The sequence below is a fragment of the Rattus norvegicus genome, chromosome 7 (assembly GCF_021556685.1).
Source record: "Rattus norvegicus strain SHRSP/BbbUtx chromosome 7, alternate assembly SHRSP_T2T, whole genome shotgun sequence".
In the NCBI taxonomy this organism is placed as follows: domain Eukaryota; kingdom Metazoa; phylum Chordata; class Mammalia; order Rodentia; family Muridae; genus Rattus; species Rattus norvegicus.
The window spans coordinates 16,235,546-16,258,678 of NC_141540.1; the positions used below are offsets into that span (position 1 = coordinate 16,235,546).

The window sequence follows — 23,133 nt, forward strand, 5'->3', positions numbered from 1 at the left end:
CTCTCTCTCTCTCTCTCTCTCTCTCTCTCTCTCTCTCTCTCCCTCTCCTGAGCAGCCAAACAAAACAACAAACAAACAAAACCCAAAACTGTGAACTCAAATACACATACTGTCCCAAGACCATGCCAGACATGCAGGATTCCAATTCAAGTTGATATGAACCCACACACATACGATACCTTATTCATCATGAAGTTGGTAGCCATTTATATGGGCTACACCTGTACCTGAGATAGCTCAGGGCTACCCCTTGGAGGGAGAGACCTAAAGATGATAGACAAGCTGACGAGAGTGGCCAGAAGTCACTTGCAGCACACTCTGAGAACTCACTGAAGCTTCATCTGGAGGGGGTGGAGGGTCTCATGGGAGTTCTAACTGCCAAATGTCCATTTTTCTGTGAACTCCACAGAATGGGGAAAATATTTTAATCTACACGAACCTGCATTTAGAAGTCCCACAAGACCTGTTTGATGACACAATAGAGGAAGTCACAGAACTTCACAATTTATTTTTTCACTGCTTAGGATCAAACCAAGGGTCTTGTGTATCCTAGGCAAGTACTCTGCCACTGAGCTACATCTGTTGTACCCTGGAGGAAAAACTCATTAAGACTCACTAAGGAAGCCCCTTTCTAATGATTGTCACTGCTTATTTAATCCTGAGGAGGTCTGGTGAATCTTGTAAATTTCAAGAACTTCCTGAGACATGTGTGTTTACTTCCTAAGTCTTATCTAGCCTGACTCCAGGAAAACTTTAATTTGGGAAGAGAGAGAGAGAGAGAGAACAGGAAGACCTAAACTGAAGCCAAAGTAAGTCTTTGGCCAGAGAGATTGATAGGATTCCCTGATATAGAACTGACAGCTGGTGTGCTTGAGCCTTCAGGGCAGAGGAACTGCTATCTGTAGTAACACCACTCCAACCGCCCCCCATCCCAGCATACACATACACCTAACCTTGTAGAAGGACATATCTGGCTGAAGGGAGCAGTAGGCTGCCTTCAAAGGTCAAAGTACTAACCAGGGATGGGCAGAAACTTTCTTTGTAGTTTCTCTGACTCTACCGAGACAAAGATCTACAGATCTGATCGTGAACTTCCGACAACTTTTAGCTAGCTCAGGGTTCTTCCTCTCACCAGCCAGGTTTGATAGATTAGTGCCATTCCTTTCATCTTATTGGCATACCCACATTTGTACTTAGACGGCATCTCTAGAAATTTGGACATTTGGAACTGCAAAGCCAGAGCAGCTGCAGAAACCAGTAGAGGCGGGAAAGAAGAAAGACTTCTGCACCTGCCCAGCTCCTAGCTTGAGCTGGGAACCCAGCCCCAGATGGTCTGGCTCTTTCCAGAGGAAGAAGCCTGAAGACTTCAAGGTTAGACTTACCTGGACAGACCAATCAGCAACTAAAGCCTGAGGCTTCTGCCTCAAGCCAACCTCAGTGACTCAGCTAGTGCCAGCTGGCGGGGAGATTCGTTCCTGACTCAGCCCGCAAGACTTCTGAGATAGCCAGCAGATGGGAATGCTCTCCTGCGGCTGCTTCCAGCCCACCGCTCCCGAGATCCACGGCTCCAGACTTCTAGTCCTAGCCACAACTTTGGAAGTCTGTGGCCACCGCTTTAAGAAAGCCGGACAGTGATCTGCAGACTATCTCTAAAAAAGGCTGCTCTTGGTTAGTGCTACAAAGAATTCAACCTTGTTTCATTTAAATCCCAAGTGCTTAAGCCAGTTTAACCTATCTGAAGTTGCTAATCCCAAATGGACAGTAAAGCACCTCCTCCCACTTGTACTCTTAGAGGTGTGTGGGACAAGAACTTCGCTGGAAATGGAGAAAAGTCTCTACCAAGCACTTCAATGGGACCCGAGAATCCATGGAGCTTATGGCGGCAATCTACACCTTCTGGGTGGGTGGAGTGAGCAGTAGTGATTAGACTGCATAGGAATATGCCTTAACGTGATTTGAGTTCTAAGTCCAGCCTGGGCACTGGATGTAGCATGAAAGGTGAGTGTGATGCTGGTTTTATTTCTTAAAGTGGTCATAACACTATTTCCTGCCCAGGTTAATAAGCGATTAACTCTGAGTTACCGATGATGCATCCGTGTTACGTTAAAAAAACAAATGCTCTCCTTCTTGGAGTCAAATGCAGATTTGAAGTCTCTACTTCACACTTCCTTTGTTTCCTGTCCTCTGTCTGTTGCATGAGCCTGAATTTATGCCTGCCTCTGTGTCTGTTCCTGTGTCTGCCTATTCTCTGTGTTGTATGAGGGGTGTGTGTGTGTGTGTGTGTGTGTGTGTGTGTGTGTGTGTGTGTGTTTAAGAGACAGGAGTGTTCTTGCTCTGTATGTATTGAATGGCACAGAATGGGATACTTCACAGAAATCTTGAACAGAGTTTTACGACTCCATCTGTTCCTAACCGACACAGCTAACAAGCATCAGGGTTTGTCAACTGTATTCCAGGAACGGAGACTTCCAACTCTTTTGGTAGATTGTAGAAACGTGCTTTCAGTTTCTGTGTTTGCTGCTTTCCCGTGAATTATCCGCTCGGGAGTAGGTAATTTAAGATTACAGCTCTGTGTTACTGTTAGGTTGTAAAACGTTGATTGTGTGGGAACCGCAAGATAAGTGAAGTTGATTGCTATATTGTTCTTGGGCAAGTAAAACAAACAGGCTGAGTACCTGGGAGAATGGCAGTCCTGAGTGACTTCGAGGTGTATAATTAACTCTGGCTGTGAGGCCCAGCAAACGTTCCAGTCTCTTAGCATGTACTAGATCTTTTCAAACTGTCACCAGGGTCTCTCCTGCGTGTGCCTGGACAAGCAAGGCTGCTCAGGTCTTCCTCCTCCTACTCCGCACTGTTAACTTTTAGACTCCTGCATACCCATCGATGACCCCAAAACTACCGAACTGGGAGGAAGCCAAGAACACATAGGTGTCCACCTACGTGCTTAGTCCACTATCCCGGTGGAGCTCCAGCCTGTGACTGGCACCAGTTAAGAGACCTGAACTTTAGTTTACTTGTGGCTTGTGCCACGGTTCATGTGTTGAAAGCTTAGCCCTCTGTGTAGCAGAGGCTAGCCGTGATGAAAGTGGCCTGTTGTTGGGAGCTTTCACAAGATAGTTCTCTGAGACCAAATCAGTTCTTGCAAAAGTTATTTTTTTGTGGGGCTGGAGAGAGCTCGAGCAGTTAAAAGTGCTTGTTGCACCTCGGGGAGACTCAGATTCTGTTCCTGGCACCTCTATGTCTGGTGGTTCACGATCACCTGTAACTCAAACTCCAGAAGAATCAGATACCCCTGTCATTTCTGGGCCCCCAGATGCATGTGACATAAACACAGAAACACACACACACACACACACACACACACACACACACACACACTAAAAAGTAAAGTTGTAAGAATGAGCCCAAACCTAAGATTTTTTTTTCCCCTCTTCCTGTCCTGAGTACTGCTATGACGCCATCACTGTGCAACGGACCTTCGGAGCCATGAACTCAAATCTACTTTAGAAAGTTGTCCAGGCTCAGGGCTTTCAGTACCAATTAAACAATAACACAGCCTCCGATTTCACCGCTTCTATCCTTGTTGTGTTCTCGACTAAGCAGAGATAAAGCTGACGATATCATCTCTGCCGGGTCCACGTTCCCCACAGCGAGCATCAAGGCTGTCTGACATCACTAAGCTTGAGGATCGTTCAAGCAGCAATAGTAACTTGAGTTAGGGAGTGAGAGAATTGGGTCGGGTGGGGGAGACAAGAAATGGCATTTGGGTGCCCAAGGAAAAATCGTGGGTGATGTGGGGGGAGTCGATAAACGGGAGGAAAGACATGCGCTTATATGTACCTCGGATGCGGTTTGGGGGAGCCGACAAAATTTGCTGCACGTCATCACACAGGATGGTGGTTATGGAGGCCCAGCCTATGCCATGACATTCATAGTTGAAGAGTGGCCGATCAGCCTAGCACCCCGATCATGTCCCCTCCCGGCCCCAGGCAACTACATCTCCCAGCATCGCCTGCTCGGGCCGCGGGAAGGGAAAAGAAAAAAAAAAAAAGTTAAGGCCAAGCATTCCCGGAATGCGCTTCCTGCTGGCGCGGGCCGGGGGGCGGGCGGGCCGGTCCGGGCGGGGCGGGCGGCCGCAGCCCCGGGGCGCGCACTCGGCCGGGCCGCGGCCCAAGCATGGCCGAGCCGCTGCTCAGGAAGACCTTCTCCCGCTTGCGGGGTCGGGAGAAACTTCCCCGGAAAAAGTCAGATGCCAAGGACCGCGGTGAGTGCGGGGGCTCCAGGAAAGGAAGAGACGGGCGTCCCGCTCAGCCTCAGGTTCCCAGGTCCCCGGTAGGGTACGCAGCGGGACCTAATGAGCAAGCCGGGACCGAGCCCTGATGCGAGAGAGGAATATGGACCGGAACCTTGTCCGGCGGGGGCCGCGGACCGTTATGTGCAGCTGGCCAGAGATGCCAGCCCCTGGGATCCTTGCAAGGCCCAGCAGGGGGGGGCCTCGCCCCTGACAGGAAATGGGGCCTCGACGGGGCGCCCAGAGAGTGGCGGGGCGGGGACGGGTAGGGAACAGCTGTGCGGCATCGACATGGCCTGTCTGGGTGGTGGGCACCCACCAGGAGCCCTTGAGGATGAGAGATGGGGGACACACTCCTGTACCCAACAGAGGTCGTCCGGGGTTATATCTATTATTGCAGTCTTTTCCCCACCTCCGTGCCGTCATCGCGCCAGAGACTGCAGCCATACCTACCGTGGGCAGCCCCAAGAAACCGTCCTCTTTATTAAGACAGGGAAACTGAGGCACGTGTTTGTTGGGTGATTTGTCCAGGGCCTGTGAACTGACTTTAAACAATCCTCTGGACTATGCTTCTGATGACAGAGACATGGAACAGAAGGTTAGAGGGCGGAAATAGGAGATGCTTAAATCTGGGGTCCACAGACAGCAAGACCGGACCTTAAAGAAATAAAAGGGTAGGAGGACTAGGAAGGAACCAGTTAAAGGAAGGAGGCCACCACGCCAAGTGCCTGATCCTTCCTCCCGGGCCTTTCCCAGGGAGTCCCAAGGGTCCCAGGGCCAGAGAAGGGATCCGGGTGCCCACACATAAACACACACAGGAAATCAACTATGATGTCAGGGAGAGAATAGAGCCAAGATAAGGGGGCGGGAGTAGTGGGGCACTGACTGTAGAAGTCTGGTCCCGGCTGAAGGGCAAGAGCCAAGAGGACTTGGGGACAGAATTTGGGAAATGGAGGGGTCTGACTGAGAAACCAGCGCTCCCCGTCACGTTTCCTTTCCGGCCGTCCCAGCAGCATCTGCTGAAGCCTTGAGCAGGGCTACAAACCTATTGTCTAAAATTGCTTCTCACACTGAGCTCCCTCAAGCCGGGAGGAGGTGGGGGATATGATGATATTGAATCTCATAAACAGGACATGGAGCATGAGGAAAATGACTTGCACAAGGCCACTCAATGAGAAGGGACAGGCATAAGATTCTAACATTAATGTAATGTCTGAAAGAGAGGAGACAGAACCCAAGTGATCCGAGGTTCCAAGGACATTTGACCTGGACTCTTGAGGCTGGTTCACAGTCCCTTTTGGAATGCTAGGGGCTGAGGCAGGGACCTCCAAACTAGGACTGCAAAGGTCCTAGTCGCTAGGACCAAACAAAACAGCTGGGTCCAAGGAGGCAGTGACTTAGGCTCCAGGCCCGCAAAGTGCTTCCTCGCTGTCAATTGGTTATGGGAAGTGAGGGCTGAAGCCAATTAGCTGGACCGCTGCCCTGGACCCCTGGGGACTTGAGAGTTGGGTCTTACTGTCTTCATTCTCCACCAGGCCGCCCAGCCCAGCGCTCAGAGCCCAAACCCCCAGAACCAGAACCTCGCGTCCTTGAAGGGTCTCAGGCTGGAGCAGAGGTACCACTCAGCCCCGAGACACCTCGGAGCCCCGCTCGCGGTGCCTACCTGCAAAGCCTGGAGCCCAGTAGCCGCCGATGGGTGCTAGGAGGGGCTAAACCACCGGAGGAGATATCTTTAGGGCCTAGGACACCTAGCAGTGGGGAGCCTGCTGGTGAGATTTGGTACAACCCCATCCCTGAAGAAGACCCCAGACCTCCAGCACCTGAGCCCGTGGGATCGCAGCTAGCTTCCTCTGAGCCAGAAGGCCCGATCCTCCAAGGTAGGCACAACGTGTTATATCCACATTCTCACCTGCAAGTATGCACAAGCCTCACACCCCAGACTCCAGGTGTGCCCACGCCTTATTCTGCCAAGCCCCTAGGGACCACACGATCCATACTCCAAGCCCAGGCCCTAGACGCTCAAGTTTGCTCTCCCTACAGGTGCAGCCCCTACCAGCCCCCCTACCAAAACCTCCCGTACCAAGTCCCCAGGCCCTGCAAGGCGCCTCTCTATGAAGATGAAAAAGCTTCCAGAGCTGCGCCGCCGCCTGAGCCTAAGAAGTACTCGCACTAGTAGGGAACGAGAGAGGACCGCCCCAGCAGGCTCTGTCATCAGCCGCTACCACCTGGACAGCAGTGTGGCGACTCCTGGGCAAGCATCAGTGGCTGGAGGGACTAGGAGCCCAAGGGGTGGGTACCTCAGCGATGGGGATTCGCCGGAGCGTCCTGGGGGACCACCATCACCCACTGCCTTCCGGCCCTATGAAGTGGGCCCATCAGCCCGGGCTCCTCCAGCCGCGCTCTGGGGGCGTCTCAGCCTGCACCTGTATGGGCTAGGGGGTCTGCGGCCAACTCCGGGGGCTACTCCTCGTGATCTCTGCTGTCTTCTCCAAGTGGATGGAGTAGCTCGGGCCCGCACAGGGCCACTTCGAGGCGGGCCAGACTTCCTGAGGCTGGATCACACCTTCCACTTGGAGCTGGAGGCCGCTCGGCTGCTGCGGGCCTTGGTACTTGCGTGGGACCCTGGTGTGAGGCGGCACCGGCCCTGTGCCCAGGGCACTGTGCTACTGCCAACCATCTTTCGAGGTAAGACATGGGACTTCCAGGAAGGAAGAGCAAGACACAAAGACCCAGCTAAGGGCATCCTGTTCTCCCATGGTGCCCAGGGTGGCTGAGCTTCATGAGTGAGAGGGTGACCTAGATGAGGGGAGCCAGGACACAAAACCTTTAGGACAAACTGGCTTAGTCCTTCTTGCATCTCAGGGTGCCAAGCGCAACAACTGGCCGTTCGACTGGAACCCCAGGGACTTCTGTATGCCAAGCTAACGTTGTCGGAACAGCAAGAAGCCCCTGTCACAGTGGAGCCCCGTGTTTTCGGGCTCCCGCTGCAGCTTCTGGTAGAACGTGAGCAGTCTCCAGGCCAGGTGCCTCTCATCATCCGAAAGTGTGTGGGGCAGATCGAGTGCCGAGGGCTGCGGGTGAGCTGTTGTCTCTCACTTCTGCTACCTTAGACATACTCCCTGGAACCCCTTCACCAGCGCTCCTCCACAGCACCAGGACCCACAGGTCACACGTCCATTTTATTACAAGATCTCGGCCCTCATGAAGCTCAGGCTTTTGGAGTGAGAAAAAGATGGTTGACTTTCATACGTGTCAAACTAGCTGGCAGGTGGAGTTAAAAAGGGGGGAGGTAGCCTAGAATGGTGGCACCTATCTCAAAAACATAAATTCCTGAGAGGAGGAGGGGGTCTACACAGCTTAAAGCAGCCCCCGACTTCCTCACTTGCTTGGGTTAGCCGGAGAAGGGGTCCTGGAAGAGGTGAGGTCAGAGGAAAGAGACTCTAGACAAGGGGTAAAACCTGAGGGATTTAGGAAGCTGGGTTATATGTCTTGGGTTTGGTTTTATTCCTGGTGCCAGGGATTGAACATAGGGCCGTGTACATGTTCAGCCAGCACTCTACCTTTGAGCTACACCCTCAGCCTTTTACCTTGTGAGATGGGGCTTCACCAGGTTGCCCAGGGTTGCCTTGAACACACTCTGTAATCTTTAGCCTACGTGATCCTCCTGCCTTGTCCTCGGAGTGCTGAACTACTAGACCTGGCTCGGGGGGGCCCTGTGACAGCAATGGGAAGGCAGCCCGTGAAGATGCATGTGAATGGCCCTACCCTCCCAGGCCCTAACTTCCACAGTCACCCTTGTCGAAATATCCATGTCGTGCTGTCTGGACCCCAGGGAGACTCTTCCTCTGTCTTTATCCCCAGGTCGTGGGGCTGTACCGTCTCTGTGGCTCAGCCGCGGTGAAGAAAGAGCTTCGAGATGCCTTTGAGCAGGACAGTGCAGCTGTGTGCCTCTCTGAAGATGTGTACCCCGATATCAATGTCATCACAGGTCAGCATGGCCTCTCTCCATTGTCTGCCCGTTCCTTTCGACTGTCTCCTCCAGGCTGGTCTGGAGGCCCCAGTGCACCCTCCTCTCTCCTGTCTTATCTTATTTTCTCACCCTGCCTGCCCTCTTCTCACTCCCACTGTCGGCCCCGATGAGTCCTCCACCTTCAGAAGCCAGGGTGCCGTAACCAGAGAGGACCCCTCTGTCCACAGGCATCCTCAAGGATTACCTTCGAGAGCTGCCAACACCGCTCATCACCCAGCCCCTCTACCAGGTGGTGCTGGAGGCCATGGCCCAAGGACACCCAAGCAGGGCTTCCCTGGGTCCTGAAGGCACCAGAGGACTCCTCAGCTGCCTGCCAGATGTGGAGAGGGTGAGTTTGCCGCGCTAGGAACTTTGGGACATAGAGAAGCTGATACCGGTATAGTGCTTTAAGCATGCCTAAGAGGTAATCATCATACATGATCATCACATGCCAACAAAGCACTTGGTATTCATCTGTCAATTCCTGGGCTAAAAAAAAAAAAAAAAAAAAAAAAAAAAAAAAAAATCCAGGCTCAGTTTACTGATCAAACAGCCAAACACAGTGTGTCCAAACACACACTCTATCCAGGCTTGGTGTTACATGCCTCTACTCTTAGCACTCAAGAGTCAAAGGCAAGAGGATTTCTGGTTGGAGCCCACCCTAGCCACATAGTCACTTCTGAGCCAGCCTGGGCTGCCTAGCAAACTAAGCAAACAGATCTGCCAACCTAACCCAAGCAAAGATACTCGCCGCGAGATCTTAGAAAAGTCCTTGAAATTGCCTAACGCAGTGTGGGTTGGAGTTCAAACCCTTCCATTCCAAAGCTAAATTGCCCTTGGCCTTAATCTCAACTTCACAAAATACATTCCTAACACTAACACCTCCCCTATGGTTATTGGCTATGAGAACTGGAACTGAAGTTTCTCCACTGTAAGCCACCCCTGAGTATCCTGCAAGTGCAACAAGGGTTCAGGTTTGCCCCCTCCCCCGCCCCTGGCAACCGTCTCCGCAGGCCACACTGACGCTTCTTCTGGACCATCTGCGCCTTGTCTCCTCCTTCCACACCCACAACCGCATGACCCCGCAGAACTTGGCGGTGTGCTTCGGACCGGTGCTGCTGCCAGCGAGACAAACACCCTCTCGGACCCGGCTCCGTGGCTCCGGCCCAGGAGTCAGCAGCGCTGTGGATTTCAAGCGCCACATTGAAGTCCTGCATTACTTGTTACAGTCTTGGCCAGGTAAATACCACCCATCCTTTATATTTATGCCTCCCTACTGGCCAATCGTGGACTGAAGTCGAAGGAGGGCCACGCCTCTTGGGTGGGTTGAATTTGTAAGCTTGCCTCTGAAAGGCTAATCGGGGACTAGAATGCTCCCTTCCTTGCCTCACAACTTAAGAGTCCTACTTGTGGACCCCGCAGATACCCGCCGGCCCTCAGAGACCCCAGACGTCGCACCGTATTTGCGGCCCAAACGACAGCCACCGCTGCACTTGCCGCTGGATGGCCCAGAAGTGGTGACTCGGCCTCGGGGCCGTGGAGGCCCCGAAAGTCCCCCAAGCAACCGCTATGCAGGCGACTGGAGCGTGTGCGGGGGAGATTTACTGCCGCGTGGGCGGGACTTCCTGTCCGGACCTGACTATGACCACGTGACAGGCAGCGACAGTGAGGAAGATGAGGATGAGGGTGGAGAGCCGAGGGGCACTACCGACTTCGAAGATGAGTTTGATGCACCCTTCAACCCACACCTGAATCTCAAAGACTTTGATGCCCTCATCCTGGATCTGGAGAGAGAACTTTCCAAGCAGATCAATGTGTGCCTCTGAGCCCTCAAAGCAGGGGATGGATTTTCGTTACTAGGGAATTGCTTCCTGGTTGCCAAGGACCAGGTTCTGAATACTGGTGACTGGGTTCCAAGTTACTAGGGCCCTAAAAGGACCTGACCAGAGTTGCTCAGACTGAGCTCCTGGTTGCTAGGGAGTTGCCAAGGGACCAGCCTTCCATGCTAAAAATCATTCCCAATTCTTAGTGCCGTTGTTTGGGCCCTAGCTGCGAAACCCAGGCTCCTGGCATTTTAAGCACTGGTGCCATGGCCCCTCTCCTGAGCACTGGGGGCTTCTCTTGCTGCCGAAGACAGTTCCGCTTGCTAGGCTGGCCTCTCTTGCCTCCCCTTTGTAGGGGAACACCAATTACTGTGAGCATCACCCTGGGGTGTTAAGACATCCCTAGTCAACCCTCTTGCTGCTGCCGACCAAACCAGTATTAGCATTGAGCACTACACTCTGTCTCTCCTTCCCCTGAAGTATCTTAAAGACAATCATGGGGTTCTGCTTAAGGGAAACAGCACCAGACTTGGCCTCTGTCTGTGATAGGGCAGCCTGGAGCTTAATAGAAAGACAGCTGATTTCCCGCAACCCTCTCTTCTAGGAAAAGTCCCAAGATGAATCTCCAACCAGCAAATGGAGACAGAGTCTGATCTTTCCTTTCCCCAGCAGCCCTTTCCCACCCTTGAAAAACTGAGCACTTAACTCCTCCCCTTTTGGGGGGACCCCACCTGAGGTATCAGGGCTGGGGCATCTTTGGTACGGAGAATATTTATTGCCCCCGAGCATGTGTGTGTCTGTGTGTGAGGACTTGTGTGCACTGGCCTGTGTGGAGTGGGCATGTGGAACTCTTTCAGGGACCATAGAGTGGGATAGGGCTTTCCATTCCCTGGCACCCCAGAGTCCCCAGTGATCAAGTGGGAGAGTTAGGGCCCCTTCCTGTCTCCCACTTCTTCACCACAATTCCATCTTTGTGGACAATAAATAAACCAGTATACACGGGTGCTGTGACTGAGTCCTTGGGCTCATATAGCCAAGAGATTTAATTTTAGAAGAGAGAAAGGGTACAAGCTGGGCCTGTGGAAAGAGCTACCGGGGTTGCCAAGGTGCCTCTTTGAGCTTTGGTCCTCCCATTCCCCACTTGTTTGACTTCGTCGGACCAGCTCGGAACAGGCGAGGATGAAAACCCCGGGTAGGCTACGCGAAGTCCAGGTACAAAGAGGCACGCACACGAACCCTGTATAATCCCTATACAGAAATGGAGCCATCTCTGAAATCTGTCCTCCCGATCAGGATGTTGACCACGACAGCATGGCCCTCCTGGCACAGCTTCTGGCCATCACGAAGTACCTTGACCACTTGATCCTCGTTGTCCCGTGAGAGTATCAATCCCTGGGCCCCCAGGCCCATGGCTGCCTTGTGATAATCTAAAAGAAAATAATACATGAGGCAATAGCAGAGGGTCCGCTCAGGAGAGCAACAGAAGCCCAGCTGGGCCCAAAACGCCACGACCCGACCCCTCACCGGTGTAAGCCAGGCTACAGGCCACATCACTGCCCAACCTGGGCACCTGCTCCCGAGAAATCTGGGTCCAACCTGCATCGTTCCCTACCAAGGCTATCACCGGTACCTGTAGAAAAACAAAGAGGCCAGGCGACAGCCTTCAGTTCAAAAGTTTGACCAGCTGTAAGTCAGAGCCTGCGGCTCACTGAGGAAAACCCCCAACCCCTCGGCCCGCCCTGAATGACGTATCCCAGTATTCCAGAACCCTTGGCGCAAGCTTCCCTCAGGGCAGCCCGGTCGGTCACCTTATGTCTGACGAACGTGTCGAACTCAATGAGGCTGTAGCCAAAGGCTCCATCCCCAAACAGGCACCAAACCTGGGAGGAGCGGAGAGGGGGAGACGACCCAGGGCGGTTAGGGTAGTTCGCAGCCCAGAAAGCGGCTAGTCTCCCACATCCAATGCCTCACCTCGGCCTCGGGCTGACACAGCTTGGCCCCAAGTGCAAAACCTGCGCCAACTCCCAGAGTCCCAAAGGCCCCTGGAAAGGTAAGATCAAATCGCTGTGAAGGGTGCACGGAGTGCAAGCTGCCCCGGGTGTGGGCCTTTCTTACCAGGGTCGAGCCAGCGCAGGGGCCCTCTGGGCTGTACTAAGTAGGCAGCAGTGGCAACGAAGTCCCCGCCGTCAACCACAAGAAGCGCGTTGTCAGGCAGAGTTTCCTCCACCTGCTGTAACAGCCGTACTGGGTTCAGGTGCTGAGGTACAGGCAACAAAGCCTTATCCCTGCAACAGGACGGCAGAAGTCAGGAGGGCTGGTTGGCATCGAGGGCTGGTTGGCATCGCCTCTCCCGCCCCTTATCCCTGCTGTATCCACTCTACCCGGACTGACCGGTAAGTCTGCTCCTTCTGCTGGTCGGCTTTCCGAAGCTCCTCAACCCAGTCTGAGGACCACGTCTGGCCCTGCAGGCCTTCCACCAGTTTGATCATGAAGGAGCCCACATCTCCTACGAAAGGAAGAAGCGTAGCTGTAGGACCGGCCACCGGTGGCGGCTTCTCCCTGCCCTCCACCACCAGAAGAAGAAACCATCGGCAGCGTCTGAAGGGAAGGCAGGGAAGTGGGCCACAAGTGTTCTTAGGACGAAGCAGGGGGAGCCCCTCAAAGTCTCCGAGAACCAGTGAAGGGGTCCTGGCAAGACGGAAGGCGAGGCCTGGGAGATGAGGTGTAGGGAATTTGCAAACCCAAGCTGGCCTCGTTACCTCCTCACACCTCAGTGACACCAAGTCTCATCAATTCTGCCTTTAAGGTCCCTCACCCGCAAAGGAAATCTTTCAAGCCCACGCACACGGGGACTCACAGCAAGCACGGAATGAGTGACAGCTTTCTTTCTCCCATCCCTCTTGAGAAACCAGCAGACATATACTCAGAGGTGTGGTTCTCACCCAGGCTGTCCCCATACCAGGTCATGTGATTTCTGTCCTGCCTCCTCCCCCATCTGTTAAAATCTGCAGTGCTAGGGAGGAAAGCCAGGGTCTGGCGCATCCCAGGTAAACACAGCAGCACCTAAAACACCTGTTTATGTACTTACTGTGTGTATATACTGGGGGTGGGGTGAGCAACATTGAGAGTGCAGAGGTCTTTCCACCATGTGGACCTCAATTTCAGGTCATCCGGTTGGCAAGTGAGTGCCATTACCTTCTTAATGTCTTGTCAGCCCCATTTTGGTTGTTGGTTTATTTCCTTGTTTATTTTGTTTTGCTTTTTATTTTGACACAGGATCTTACTATGCAGTGCTGGCTGGCCTGGAACTCTCTATGTGTAGCAAGCTGGTCCTGAACTCAGATATCTCCCCGCCTTTGTCTTTTCAGTGTTAGGATTTAAAAAGGCCTGTGCCACCAAACTTAGAAAACCCCTACCTGCCCCTTGGGCTTTTTTAATTTTATTTTATTTTATTTTATTTTATTTTGAGGCAGGATATCATACTATAGCCTAGGCTAGCTTTAAACTCAATGTTCAACCAGGCTCAAATTCTCAGTGCTCCTCCTGCTTCGATATTGGGATTATTTTTTTTTTTTGGTTCTTTTTTTTTCCGGAGCTGGGGACCGAACCCAGGGCCTTGCGCTTCCTAGGTAAGCGCTCTACCACTGAGCTAAATCCCCAGCCCCTGATATTGGGATTATAAACGTGCACCACCATCACCAGGTGTGGCGGCACACTCTTTTAATCTCTACCCTTGAAAGGCAGAGGAAGGCAGGTCTACGTGAGTTCAAGGCCAAACTGGTCTACACAGTAAAGTCTAAGACAGTCAGAGCTACTTAGTGAGCTACCATGTGTGACACTCGAGTTCTTTTTCTTTGAGATAGGTCTTGCTAAGTTAAGTCATACCAACACACCTCAAATAGATAGTCATCTGGCCTCTGTCCCCCCACCTCCCTCCAGCAAGTAGCTGGAATCACAAGGGAGTAGCAGCACCCCCTCTCCCCCGATTGCCCAGCTCCTTTTAACAGCCACACCCGCCTCGGCCTGCCAACCTCAGCCTGCTGCCCATCAACTTCTAGGAGGGACCTTTCCAAATACACAAGGTGGTACCACTTCAGCAGCTAAATCAAAAGGACGCTGCTGCCTGTGCTATAGCAGAGTGCAGGTCCTCAGAACAGTGTCCAAAATATGGCATGGAAAGGGGGCAAAAATCAGGAGGATAAGGATGGGAGGGGCTCAAAGACCATGGTCCAGCTGAAAGCAACAGATGCAAAGCCCCAAACCTCCCTCTGCGCCAACCCGCCCTCAGAAGCACCTGTCAGTCTAAAGGCAAATGTGTCTCAGGTTGCCCAAGTGTCCAGACCTGACACTAAATTCAAGCTAGTGCAGCAGAGGCAAAAATGAAGATACCACGCGCATGGTGGAGACCCTTAGGGTATGCTCACCCTGCACAGCCTCCTGGGGCTTCCAGAAGATGTCTGAGTTGAGCAACATATCATCCCGGTTCCGGTTGACAATGATGATGCTGCTCTTGCGGTTGAGGACGCGACCATAAGACAGGCGGAAATCGCACACAGCACCTGAGGTAAGAGCAGGGCGGCGATGGGCACTGCTTCACGTCACTGAATGTACAACGGTCCCCTTTCCGTACTGTCCCTGCATCTGTGCCATTTGCAGGGTCTTTACAGCTGTTTACATTCATTTTGGAGAGGGGTTTCATGCACTAGGACAGAAAACGACTTGGCAATCTTCTCCTCCCACTGTGTGAGCTCCGGGGATCAGACTCAGGCCATCAGATTGGGCAACTGCACTTTTACCCGCTAAGCCATGCAGCCAGCATGACCTGCAGCTCTTGATTCTGGACAGGCTTTTCCTGAATGGCTCTTCTTGACGAAGCATGGTAAGAGCAATGGTGTGCCGTGCTGACACGAGAACTTGAGGAGCCGTGAAGGTGGGGGGGGTAGTGTGGCTCACTTGTTTATCATGTGTAAGACCCCGAGTTCTAGGTTCTAGCCTCAAAACCTCAAAGAAGATCAAAACAATAAGCAGGTTACCCAACCAGGCTGGTCTGCCATGAGTGGCGTTGGGGGACAGGGGACACGTGGACCTTGAGGAGTAGTGCAAGGAGCACTGGTGGAGACTCAGTTACGCAGCCCGAGACATACCTAATTAGCCACAGAGACAGACACCTCCCACCATGCCCTGGCTCATATATGAGCCCAGCCAATGAAAGCTTTGTGCCCTAACCCCCTGGTAAGTCCTGAGTAATCATGAACTTGCCTTAACCACTGAATATGGGGTACCATTACAGTCCAGTATAGCCCATCAACATTTCAGTCAATACCAGTTCATACACACGACTGTGGTCTTCTGAATGGGTCCCAGCCACCCCCTGGCTTGTGCATGCACACTCAAAATCTGCACAAGAAAATCAGATCCCCAGAGTGCACTCTGTCATTAAGCAGTGCATAGCTGTACAGGGCAAAAGCTGTTTTGTGCTTGACAGGATACAAAAGGCTTTGTGCGGAAAAGGTATGTAAGACACGGCAAGGGCCCACAGGGTATGCATCCTCTTGGGGAAGCCAGGTCACAGCACAAAGCTGCAGTCTGGGGTGACTTTGCCGGCCTGCGATCTTGAGGTTTGGTCAATGGCCTTTAGAAGGGAAGGGATGGATGGAGGGGAAGACCTATGAGTGATCACAAAGGAAGGGTGCCACAGATGAGGATGGGTAATGTCAGGGCCGGATAAAGGCAGGAAGAGGAGGTTGAGCCTACCCGCCAGGACAACAACATCTGCTTTCTTCAGGGCAGCGCTGCGGTTCTGCCGGATGTGGAGAGGGTGGTTGCGGCCCAGCAGGCCCCGAGACATCCCCCCGAGGAAGCAGGGGACACCCAGGGTCTCCACAGCAGCCCTGGCAGGGAACAACAGAACAGATGTCAGGATGGCCAAGGCCACTGGAACACCAGGGACCAAGACCATGATTTTAAGATAGGGTGGGAGCTCCTCACCTAAGCTTGTTGGCGGGGGTTGGGGGTAGCAGGGCCTGGCTCCCCAGCACCAGCAGAGGCCTCTTGGCCCGGCTCAGGATCTCCACACAGCGTTGGACCTGGAATAGAGACCAAAGAGCCATCCCTCAGGCTGGCAAGACAGCTAGCAGGTAACAGAACTTGCCTAGAAAGGCTGTACAATCAGAACCCATGCACAAGCAGAGAGAACCGACCTCCACATGCAGGCAGTGGTACACACACAATGCACAAACACACATCTAAAGGACCATCTTGGGGTTGCCACCAGCCCACAAGATAGAGGTCCCGGTGCTGGTCCAAAGAGATCTTCAACACCTTGCCAAGTGGGAGTCATAAGCCAGGAGAGAAGTTAACTCACCTGCTGGGGAGACGCCTGGGGAATGTCCAAGGGCAGAGGTCCCTCGGGACGAGGCTCCCAAGCCCCAGCAAAGAGGTTGGCCAGGCAGTTCTGTAAGTACCTGTGAGACCAGGGAGGAACCAGTTACTGTGGCTACTATAGGATTCTGGAGGCTGAGAAAAGGCCAGGGACCAGGAAAGGAACCGGGATGATAAACCATGACACGGGGACACTAAATGGCCACGTCTCCAACTCCTCTCCTTCAGGTAGCCACGCGGTTCCCAGAAACACATAACATGAGCAGAGAATGCCAGCACGGAAACTAGGGCTGTGAGGTAGACCCTGGCCCCACAGCACTCCAGCTGTGTGACTTTGGGCGGGTTCCTTCACCACTCTGAGCTTCCTTCTGAGTAAAACAGGGAAGTTCCCACATCTACCCTCTTAGGTGACATGGCACACTGTGGTCTGAGAGTGTGGTTTAGCAGCAAAGCCCTCGTCTAGTATGTACGACGCCTCAGGCTCCTTCTCCAACACCGTTACTAGGCAAAGAGGGAAACACTTTGCAAAATGCCATCTGTGGGAGTTATCAATGTCACCCATTCAGTTCTTGCAGTGCCTCCTGTCTCCTTACACAGTGGGCCCCAGGCCTTGAGTTTCTGAGGCCCTATGACACAAAAAGAAATCCTGCCCAGGCCTTGCCCTCAAGGAACACTCGATCTCACTAAAGGCAGACACAGGAAGCAGTCAGAGTTCTGAGCCAAAGCCTGTTTTGTCTGTTAGAGTCAAGGCTACAGGGAATTAACACGAGGCCAAGAGTACAGGAAGCCGTGGGGACATGGTTTTAAAAGGGGAGACAACGCAGCACCAGGGATACTGAAGCAAGGGGACTCACACTAACAGTGAGTCAGCATGGATACAACACTAACTCCTCTCTCCTAAAACCAATAAAATTAAAACCATATAAAGCAGAGGCAGGGAAAGAGCTGATCTTCCAAGTGACCCTGGAGGGAGAGAGAGAGAGAGGACACGGAGAGAAGAGGACAGAATGACCAGGAGGTCAAGGAGCCTTGGGAACAAGACTAAAGATAGACCTGCACCTGTCTGTGACCCCTACACTGGAGAGGCTGAAAGAGGAAAATTGGCAAGTTCCAGCACAGCCTGCACAAAGTTCTGGGCCAGAATTATTTGGGCAAGGCCAGACACACACACACACACACACACACACACACACACACACACCACTTGTGCTTGATCTGGCACTCAAAGCAACTCTTGCACACCAGAGCACAGGAACCTGAATATCTTGTCCACTGATGTCACCCCATGCCTACTCTGCTATCTGCACACAGATCTGACCCACCAGATACCTGAGAGGGGAGGGGCTAGAGATAACCAGGAATGAGGCAGCGATGGAGAAAGAGAAGAAAGAAAGGGAAGCTAGGACAACCTCTTAAGCTCCACGCCTGCCCTTCTCCTCTCCCTGATCACAAGGGCCATGCCTCGCTTTGCCAGACCTACCAAGTCCCCTCCTGCCTCGGGGCCTTTGCACTCTTTGCTTTTATGAGAAAGGCTTTCCCTAGAGCGGGCCCCTCCAAGTCCGTGTGTACTCCATGAACGAGTCGACGAAGGAGAGGTGAGTGAAGGGAGAAGACCACAAAAGAGACAGAAGGTAGGAGAGGCCCATAGTGAGGACAGCCGCTCTCACCAGACAACCACTCGACCCATGAGGCCCTTGGGCAGCTGGGCTGGTATCATCTCCTTCTCAACCATGAAGTAGGGATACAGCACATCAAGAGGCAGCTCCACAAACACCGGGCCTGCAGGGATGGGGAGACAAAGCCTAGGGCACCCGCTGCAGCAACCCCTCAACTCCAGGGTTTTAGTACCGTCCAGCTCCTTCCTCCACCTACCTGGGGTGCCCGATTGGGCGGCAGCCATTGCAGCCCTCAGGGTAGGTACAATGTCCCGTACCCTTCGCACAGACGCACAGAATTTGCAGAGTGGCCTGAACAGAGACATCTGATCAATGGCCTGGAGCGCGCCCCGTTTCTGGTAGAGAAGGTGTAGGATAGTTATTAGATAAGCTCGAGAAGCCTTTTGGGGCACCCTGCCCACCCTTAAGGACTAGGCACCTGCAGCAGGGTGCTGGCAGCCCCACCCAGAAGCAGGACTGGGGACTGTGCCACTTGGGCATTCTTCACTGCAGTCACGGTGTTGGTGAGGCCAGGACCGGCTGTCACTGCTGCCACGCCCACTGTCCCTGGAAGACATAGCTGATGACAACCATGCCACCCACGCTCTCAACCACTGTCCTATCCCCAGCCCTCTGCCTCTCACTCACAGGGCCCACGTCACTGTCTTGCCAGCCCCCCAAGCTCTTACCAGTCAAGCGGGCCACAGCATCAGCAGCAAAGACAGCAGTGACCTCATGGCGTGTGTCTACCACTCGGATGCCCAGCTTCTCACAGGCCACCAGCAGTGGGGAAATGTGCCCACCGACCAACGTGAAGACAAAGCGTACGCCGTGGGCTCGGAGCACAGCTGCCACACTCTCTCCGCCATGCCGGATGCTTGTCTTGTCCACCTGGGCCAGAGGAGATGAGGAACAAGACAGTCAGCCAAGGAACAGCTATATCCAAGAACTTTACTGTTCTCTTTGTCCTACAGCTAAGGACGCCAAGACTTGCCCAAGCAATAGAGTCCATCGGAAGCCATGTTCCTTTTGAAGCAGCATTAGTGATTGAACCCTAGCCATAGACTGTGTTGGCAAGCACTCTGCCACTGAGCTATGCCACCAGCTTTCCTTTTCCTTTTATTTTGAGACAAGGACTCACTAGGCTTCCCAGGATGGCTTTGAACTACTTCTGCAGCTTAGGCAGGGCTTGAACTTGTGACCGTCTTCCCCCAGCCTACTAAGCAGCAGGCTGAAATAGAGCCTATGTTCTTAAGTGACTCTGAAGATTACACTGCCTGCTCCAGAGATACTGGGCCAATCGGGAAGAAAGGAGATGGAGGTTAAACCTACAGAATCCAGGAGAGCCTGGCAAGAGGCAGAAAGCCCCTGGCTTAGACTTGTGCCTGCTTCCTAGTGCCCCTGCAGGGCCTGGCACCTGGAGTGCGAATTCCATCAAGCCTATAGCCTCCCTCTCCCTCTGCTGGTGAGGCACGTGTCCAGCTGACTTGCTGCCAGCAGCCATATACCTAACACGGAAGTGACTCCTGGCATACACTGCCCTGAGCATCCAAGTCTCAGTAGCTTCACGATCCCCACATACCCCAAGGTCAGTGGCACTGTCCCTGACTAGAAGAGGCTGGGTAAGGGTAAGGGCAGGAATTTCTCAGAATGGAACAAGTGGTTAGGGGATGACTTGTGGGGGTCAGTTTTTTCCAAGCCTGTCGTCTAGAACAAATACTAAACTTTTCTGTGGATCATTTGCCCTTTGTGGGCACAAGGACAGAAATTATTGCCCCTACTTTGGTGAAGATGGCATGAGATATGCTAAGAGAGCCCTTCCCTCGGAAGAGCTTACCATCAGAGACCATTCCCTCCCCTGCCTACCTTCAGCCCACCAATCTCACTATGTTTAAAAAGCCTGCTCTACTAAAATGATTCAGGCCCCCGGGTATGGAGGTAGGCGGCGACTGTGTGCTGTCCAGACAATGACAATTTCCCCATTATCTCGTGCTAGTTACAAAGTCCAGGCCCATATACAGTTTGGCAAAAGGACAGAGCTCTGTAAAGAATCTCCCGACCAGCCACTTCTGGACCAGTCGAGACTCGCTTTCCACACCTGCACAGTGGATTACCTGGAGAAGCACCTTTAGTCACCCTCCTCCTACCCCTAGCCCTCCTGCCCTAAGCACCTTGTGCATCAGCTGATAGAAGAGCCCCAGTCTGTGAGCGGCGCCCAGCACGGCAGCCACCAGTGTCCCAAACGCCAGGAGCAGGAACGAGGGGAAGAAGCCCCCGGCAGATGCAGCGGCCGCAGTAGTTTCCATGAGGAAGAACCTAAGTAAGAAAGGACAGAGCTAGAATTTGAGCACTATAATCTAATCCGGAAGCAGGATCATCCACCGGACCTGGGCCACACCCCCGACCTGTCAAGCCACGCCCACAGACGCATCTAGGCTGGCCTGAAAGCCACGCCCCAGTAGGCTAAGTCCGCCCCTTGACGTCACCACCTCTAATCTAAAAGTAGGCCACAGCGGGTCAAGACGATCGAAGTAGCATCGAAACAAGGTTGGAGTCCCTACTTACCTATTTATTAGGGAACCCACGGGGAACCCACCCTCCTCAACACAGGACTCGACCTCAGCAGAGAGCCCGCCCCGCGCTAACATCATTGAGTCGCAAGGCCACGCCCCCATCGGGTTGCGCAGCCTAGGGCACGCCCCCCAACCGGACTCTTGACCTTTGGCCTCCGGCCGAGGTCACATTGCAATAGGATGCTCCTTCAACCCCACTACATAGACCTCCCTTCCACCCACCCCCCGAAACAAGGCCCTATGACCTTGCCTATAGGAAAGGTCCCTGACTGCAGAGGAACTCGGCCGCTTCTGGGTCACATGACTCGGTAGTGTGCGGTGGTGCCCCTTTTGCCCACTTGGCTCTGCAGCGCCCCGTAGTCCAGCGTGACGCGCCTGCGCCAAACTGGAGTCTTGCTGAAAAAGCTACCCGCAAGAGCCGTTTATCATTGGTCGCTTCTCTCCCCTCCCTCTAATTGGCTAACACTACACCGCGCCTTCCACACCCGCGAGAACCATCCCGCTGCACGTTCCACCCGCCTGGACTGTGACACACCCCCACCCAAGCTCCCCCAAACTGCTCCCTATTCCAGACTTCAACCCATGCAAGCCCCTCCCCTTCCTGAAACACTGTGCGGCTCTGCTTGATGTTTAAAGTGTTTGGTGCCAGCCCGGTTCAGTCATCTTCCAGATGGCCAACATCTGGGGACCTTTGACTCACTCCGATCTTCCATACAAATCCCTTTCTCCAATTTATGTCTTTTTCTTTGACTGGCTTTTAATCAGGACCATCTGTGTAACCAAGGGTTTTGAGCTATTTGCTGGAGCCTGGACTCAACAATGGAAATCGGTGTGATGGTATGTGCTTTTAATCCCACCATGTCGAAGGCAGAGGCAGGCGGATCTCTGTGAGCTCAAGACCAGTCTGTTCTCAGTAGTGAGTTCTAGGACAGGCAGGACCGTGTAGAGACCAACCAGAAGTCATGGTTGCCTCGGCTATGTCATGTCCGCAAGATAGCGTTCTGCAGCCCTTCTTATCTTTTAGCTCTTATATTGTTTCCACTCCCTATTCTTTGGTGTTCCCTGACCTTTGCAAGCCATGGTATAAATGCCCTGGTTAGAGCTGATTGTTCAGCCGTCCCTTCTCAGCAACCATGGTGTCTAAGTTCTGTGATAGAACATTTGCCTAGCACAGGCAAAGCCATGGGTACGATTTACCTCCCACACACAAAAACCTATTAAACTATTTTTAGCCAAACTACATATGAATTATTTATGCCTACTGACTGTGGGCATGCCTTCAATTCCCTCTCGAATCAAAGTAGGCTCTTCCTTATCGCTCCATAAGCGTTGTTTTGGGAGCGTGCAGGGGCCAGACCTAGGCTCCCTACCCATTTACAGCAGATGTGCAGCTTGGTCTTCTTGTGGTCCCCTAACAATCGGAGCAGGGGCTATCTCTGACTCAGTTGCCTGCCACTGGATCCCCTTCCCCTAGCGGGTCTGCCTAGTCGGGACACAGTGGGAGAGGCTGTGCTTAGTCCCAAAACGCCTTGATGATCCAGAGTGGGCTGGTGCCCATGGAGAGCTTCCTCTTCTCTGAGGAAAAGGAAAGGGGGTAGTGGGGGAAGGAACTTGTGAGGGTGGGACTGGGGGCAGGGCTTCAACCTGGATATAAAGTAAATAAATAAAAATTAAGAAACGGGTTGTTTTGGATTATTCCATCTGTCTCTAAATTGTCTCTAAATCTGTCTCTAAATTCCCTTCTTTCTCATAACTCCATTCTCTTTCTAGGAGCAGTACAGGGAGTCATTCCTCCCTAGCCCTATTAGTGAGAGCCCTAATAAAAAGGATCAACTGCATACTTCCTGAAAGGGCGTTCTAGGTTCAATTACATTTCCAGGGTCAATAAAAAGATAGTATTCGGGCTGATGATGGAGTGAGTGGCAAAGTGGCAAAGCCCTTACTTCTTATTTATAAGGTCCTGGATTCTATCCCTAGTCTCTCTCTCTCTCTCTCTCTCTCTCTCTCTCTCTCTCTCTCTCTCTCTCTCTCTCTCCTCTCTCTCTCTCTCTCTCTCTCTCTCACACACACACACACACACACACGAGGGTGGGGGAGAGAGAGGGGGAGGGGAGAGGAAGAGGAGGAGAAGGAGGGGGAGAAGGAGAGGGAGAGGGAGAGAAACAGAAACAGAGAGAAACAGAGAGACAGGCAGAGACCAAGAAACAGAGAGGCAGACAAAGAACAAACTAGTTACTCTGTGTCAGCACACAGCCCCCCCCCACACCCACATTTCTCCTCTTAATTTGTTTAACTCAAGAAGGGGCTGTCAGGGGGTTGGGGATTTGGCTCAGTGGTAGAGCGCTTGCCTAGCAAGCGCAAGGCCCTGGGTTTGGTCCCCAGCTCGAAAAAAAGCACCAAA

The 23,133-nt window shown here is 53.0% G+C and overlaps 3 protein-coding genes across 17 annotated transcripts in view; 1 reads left to right on the forward strand and 2 right to left on the reverse strand.

The window, feature by feature from the left end:
- Positions 1-3,987, reverse strand: part of LOC148004461 (uncharacterized) — a 46,719-nt gene extending 42,732 nt beyond the window's left edge. For 5 of the 12 annotated variants that reach the window (XR_015625087.1, XM_087559613.1, XM_087559610.1 and 2 more), the window contains exon 1: positions 3,841-3,987. The gene's annotated coding sequence lies outside the window, so the exon portion shown is untranslated. Of the gene's footprint in view, positions 1-1,382; positions 3,272-3,840 lie in introns of those variants that run through there. The other 7 variants (XR_015625086.1, XM_087559612.1, XM_087559609.1 and 4 more) reach the window with 4 other exon arrangements.
- Positions 3,988-4,176: 189 nt separating this feature from the next.
- Positions 4,177-10,174, forward strand: Syde1 (synapse defective Rho GTPase activating protein 1). Its single transcript, NM_001191876.1, is given in 8 exon segments — positions 4,177-4,264; positions 5,827-6,168; positions 6,332-6,976; positions 7,154-7,368; positions 8,153-8,279; positions 8,489-8,649; positions 9,314-9,539; positions 9,723-10,174. Coding segments are annotated over 8 exon segments (2,208 nt in total). The 3' UTR covers positions 10,127-10,174.
- A 953-nt stretch (positions 10,175-11,127) lies between these two features.
- Positions 11,128-21,203, reverse strand: Hacl2 (2-hydroxyacyl-CoA lyase 2). Of its 4 annotated transcripts, none has more exon segments than NM_001108738.1 (16): positions 11,128-11,550; positions 11,648-11,753; positions 11,932-12,003; positions 12,095-12,165; positions 12,239-12,408; positions 12,515-12,629; positions 14,548-14,682; positions 15,878-16,014; positions 16,112-16,209; positions 16,488-16,587; positions 18,172-18,283; positions 18,377-18,515; positions 18,599-18,726; positions 18,849-19,050; positions 20,331-20,475; positions 20,725-21,203. In NM_001108738.1, coding segments are annotated over 16 exon segments (2,019 nt in total). In that variant the 5' UTR covers positions 20,835-21,203; the 3' UTR covers positions 11,128-11,371.
- Between the last annotated feature and the right edge of the window lie 1,930 nt (positions 21,204-23,133).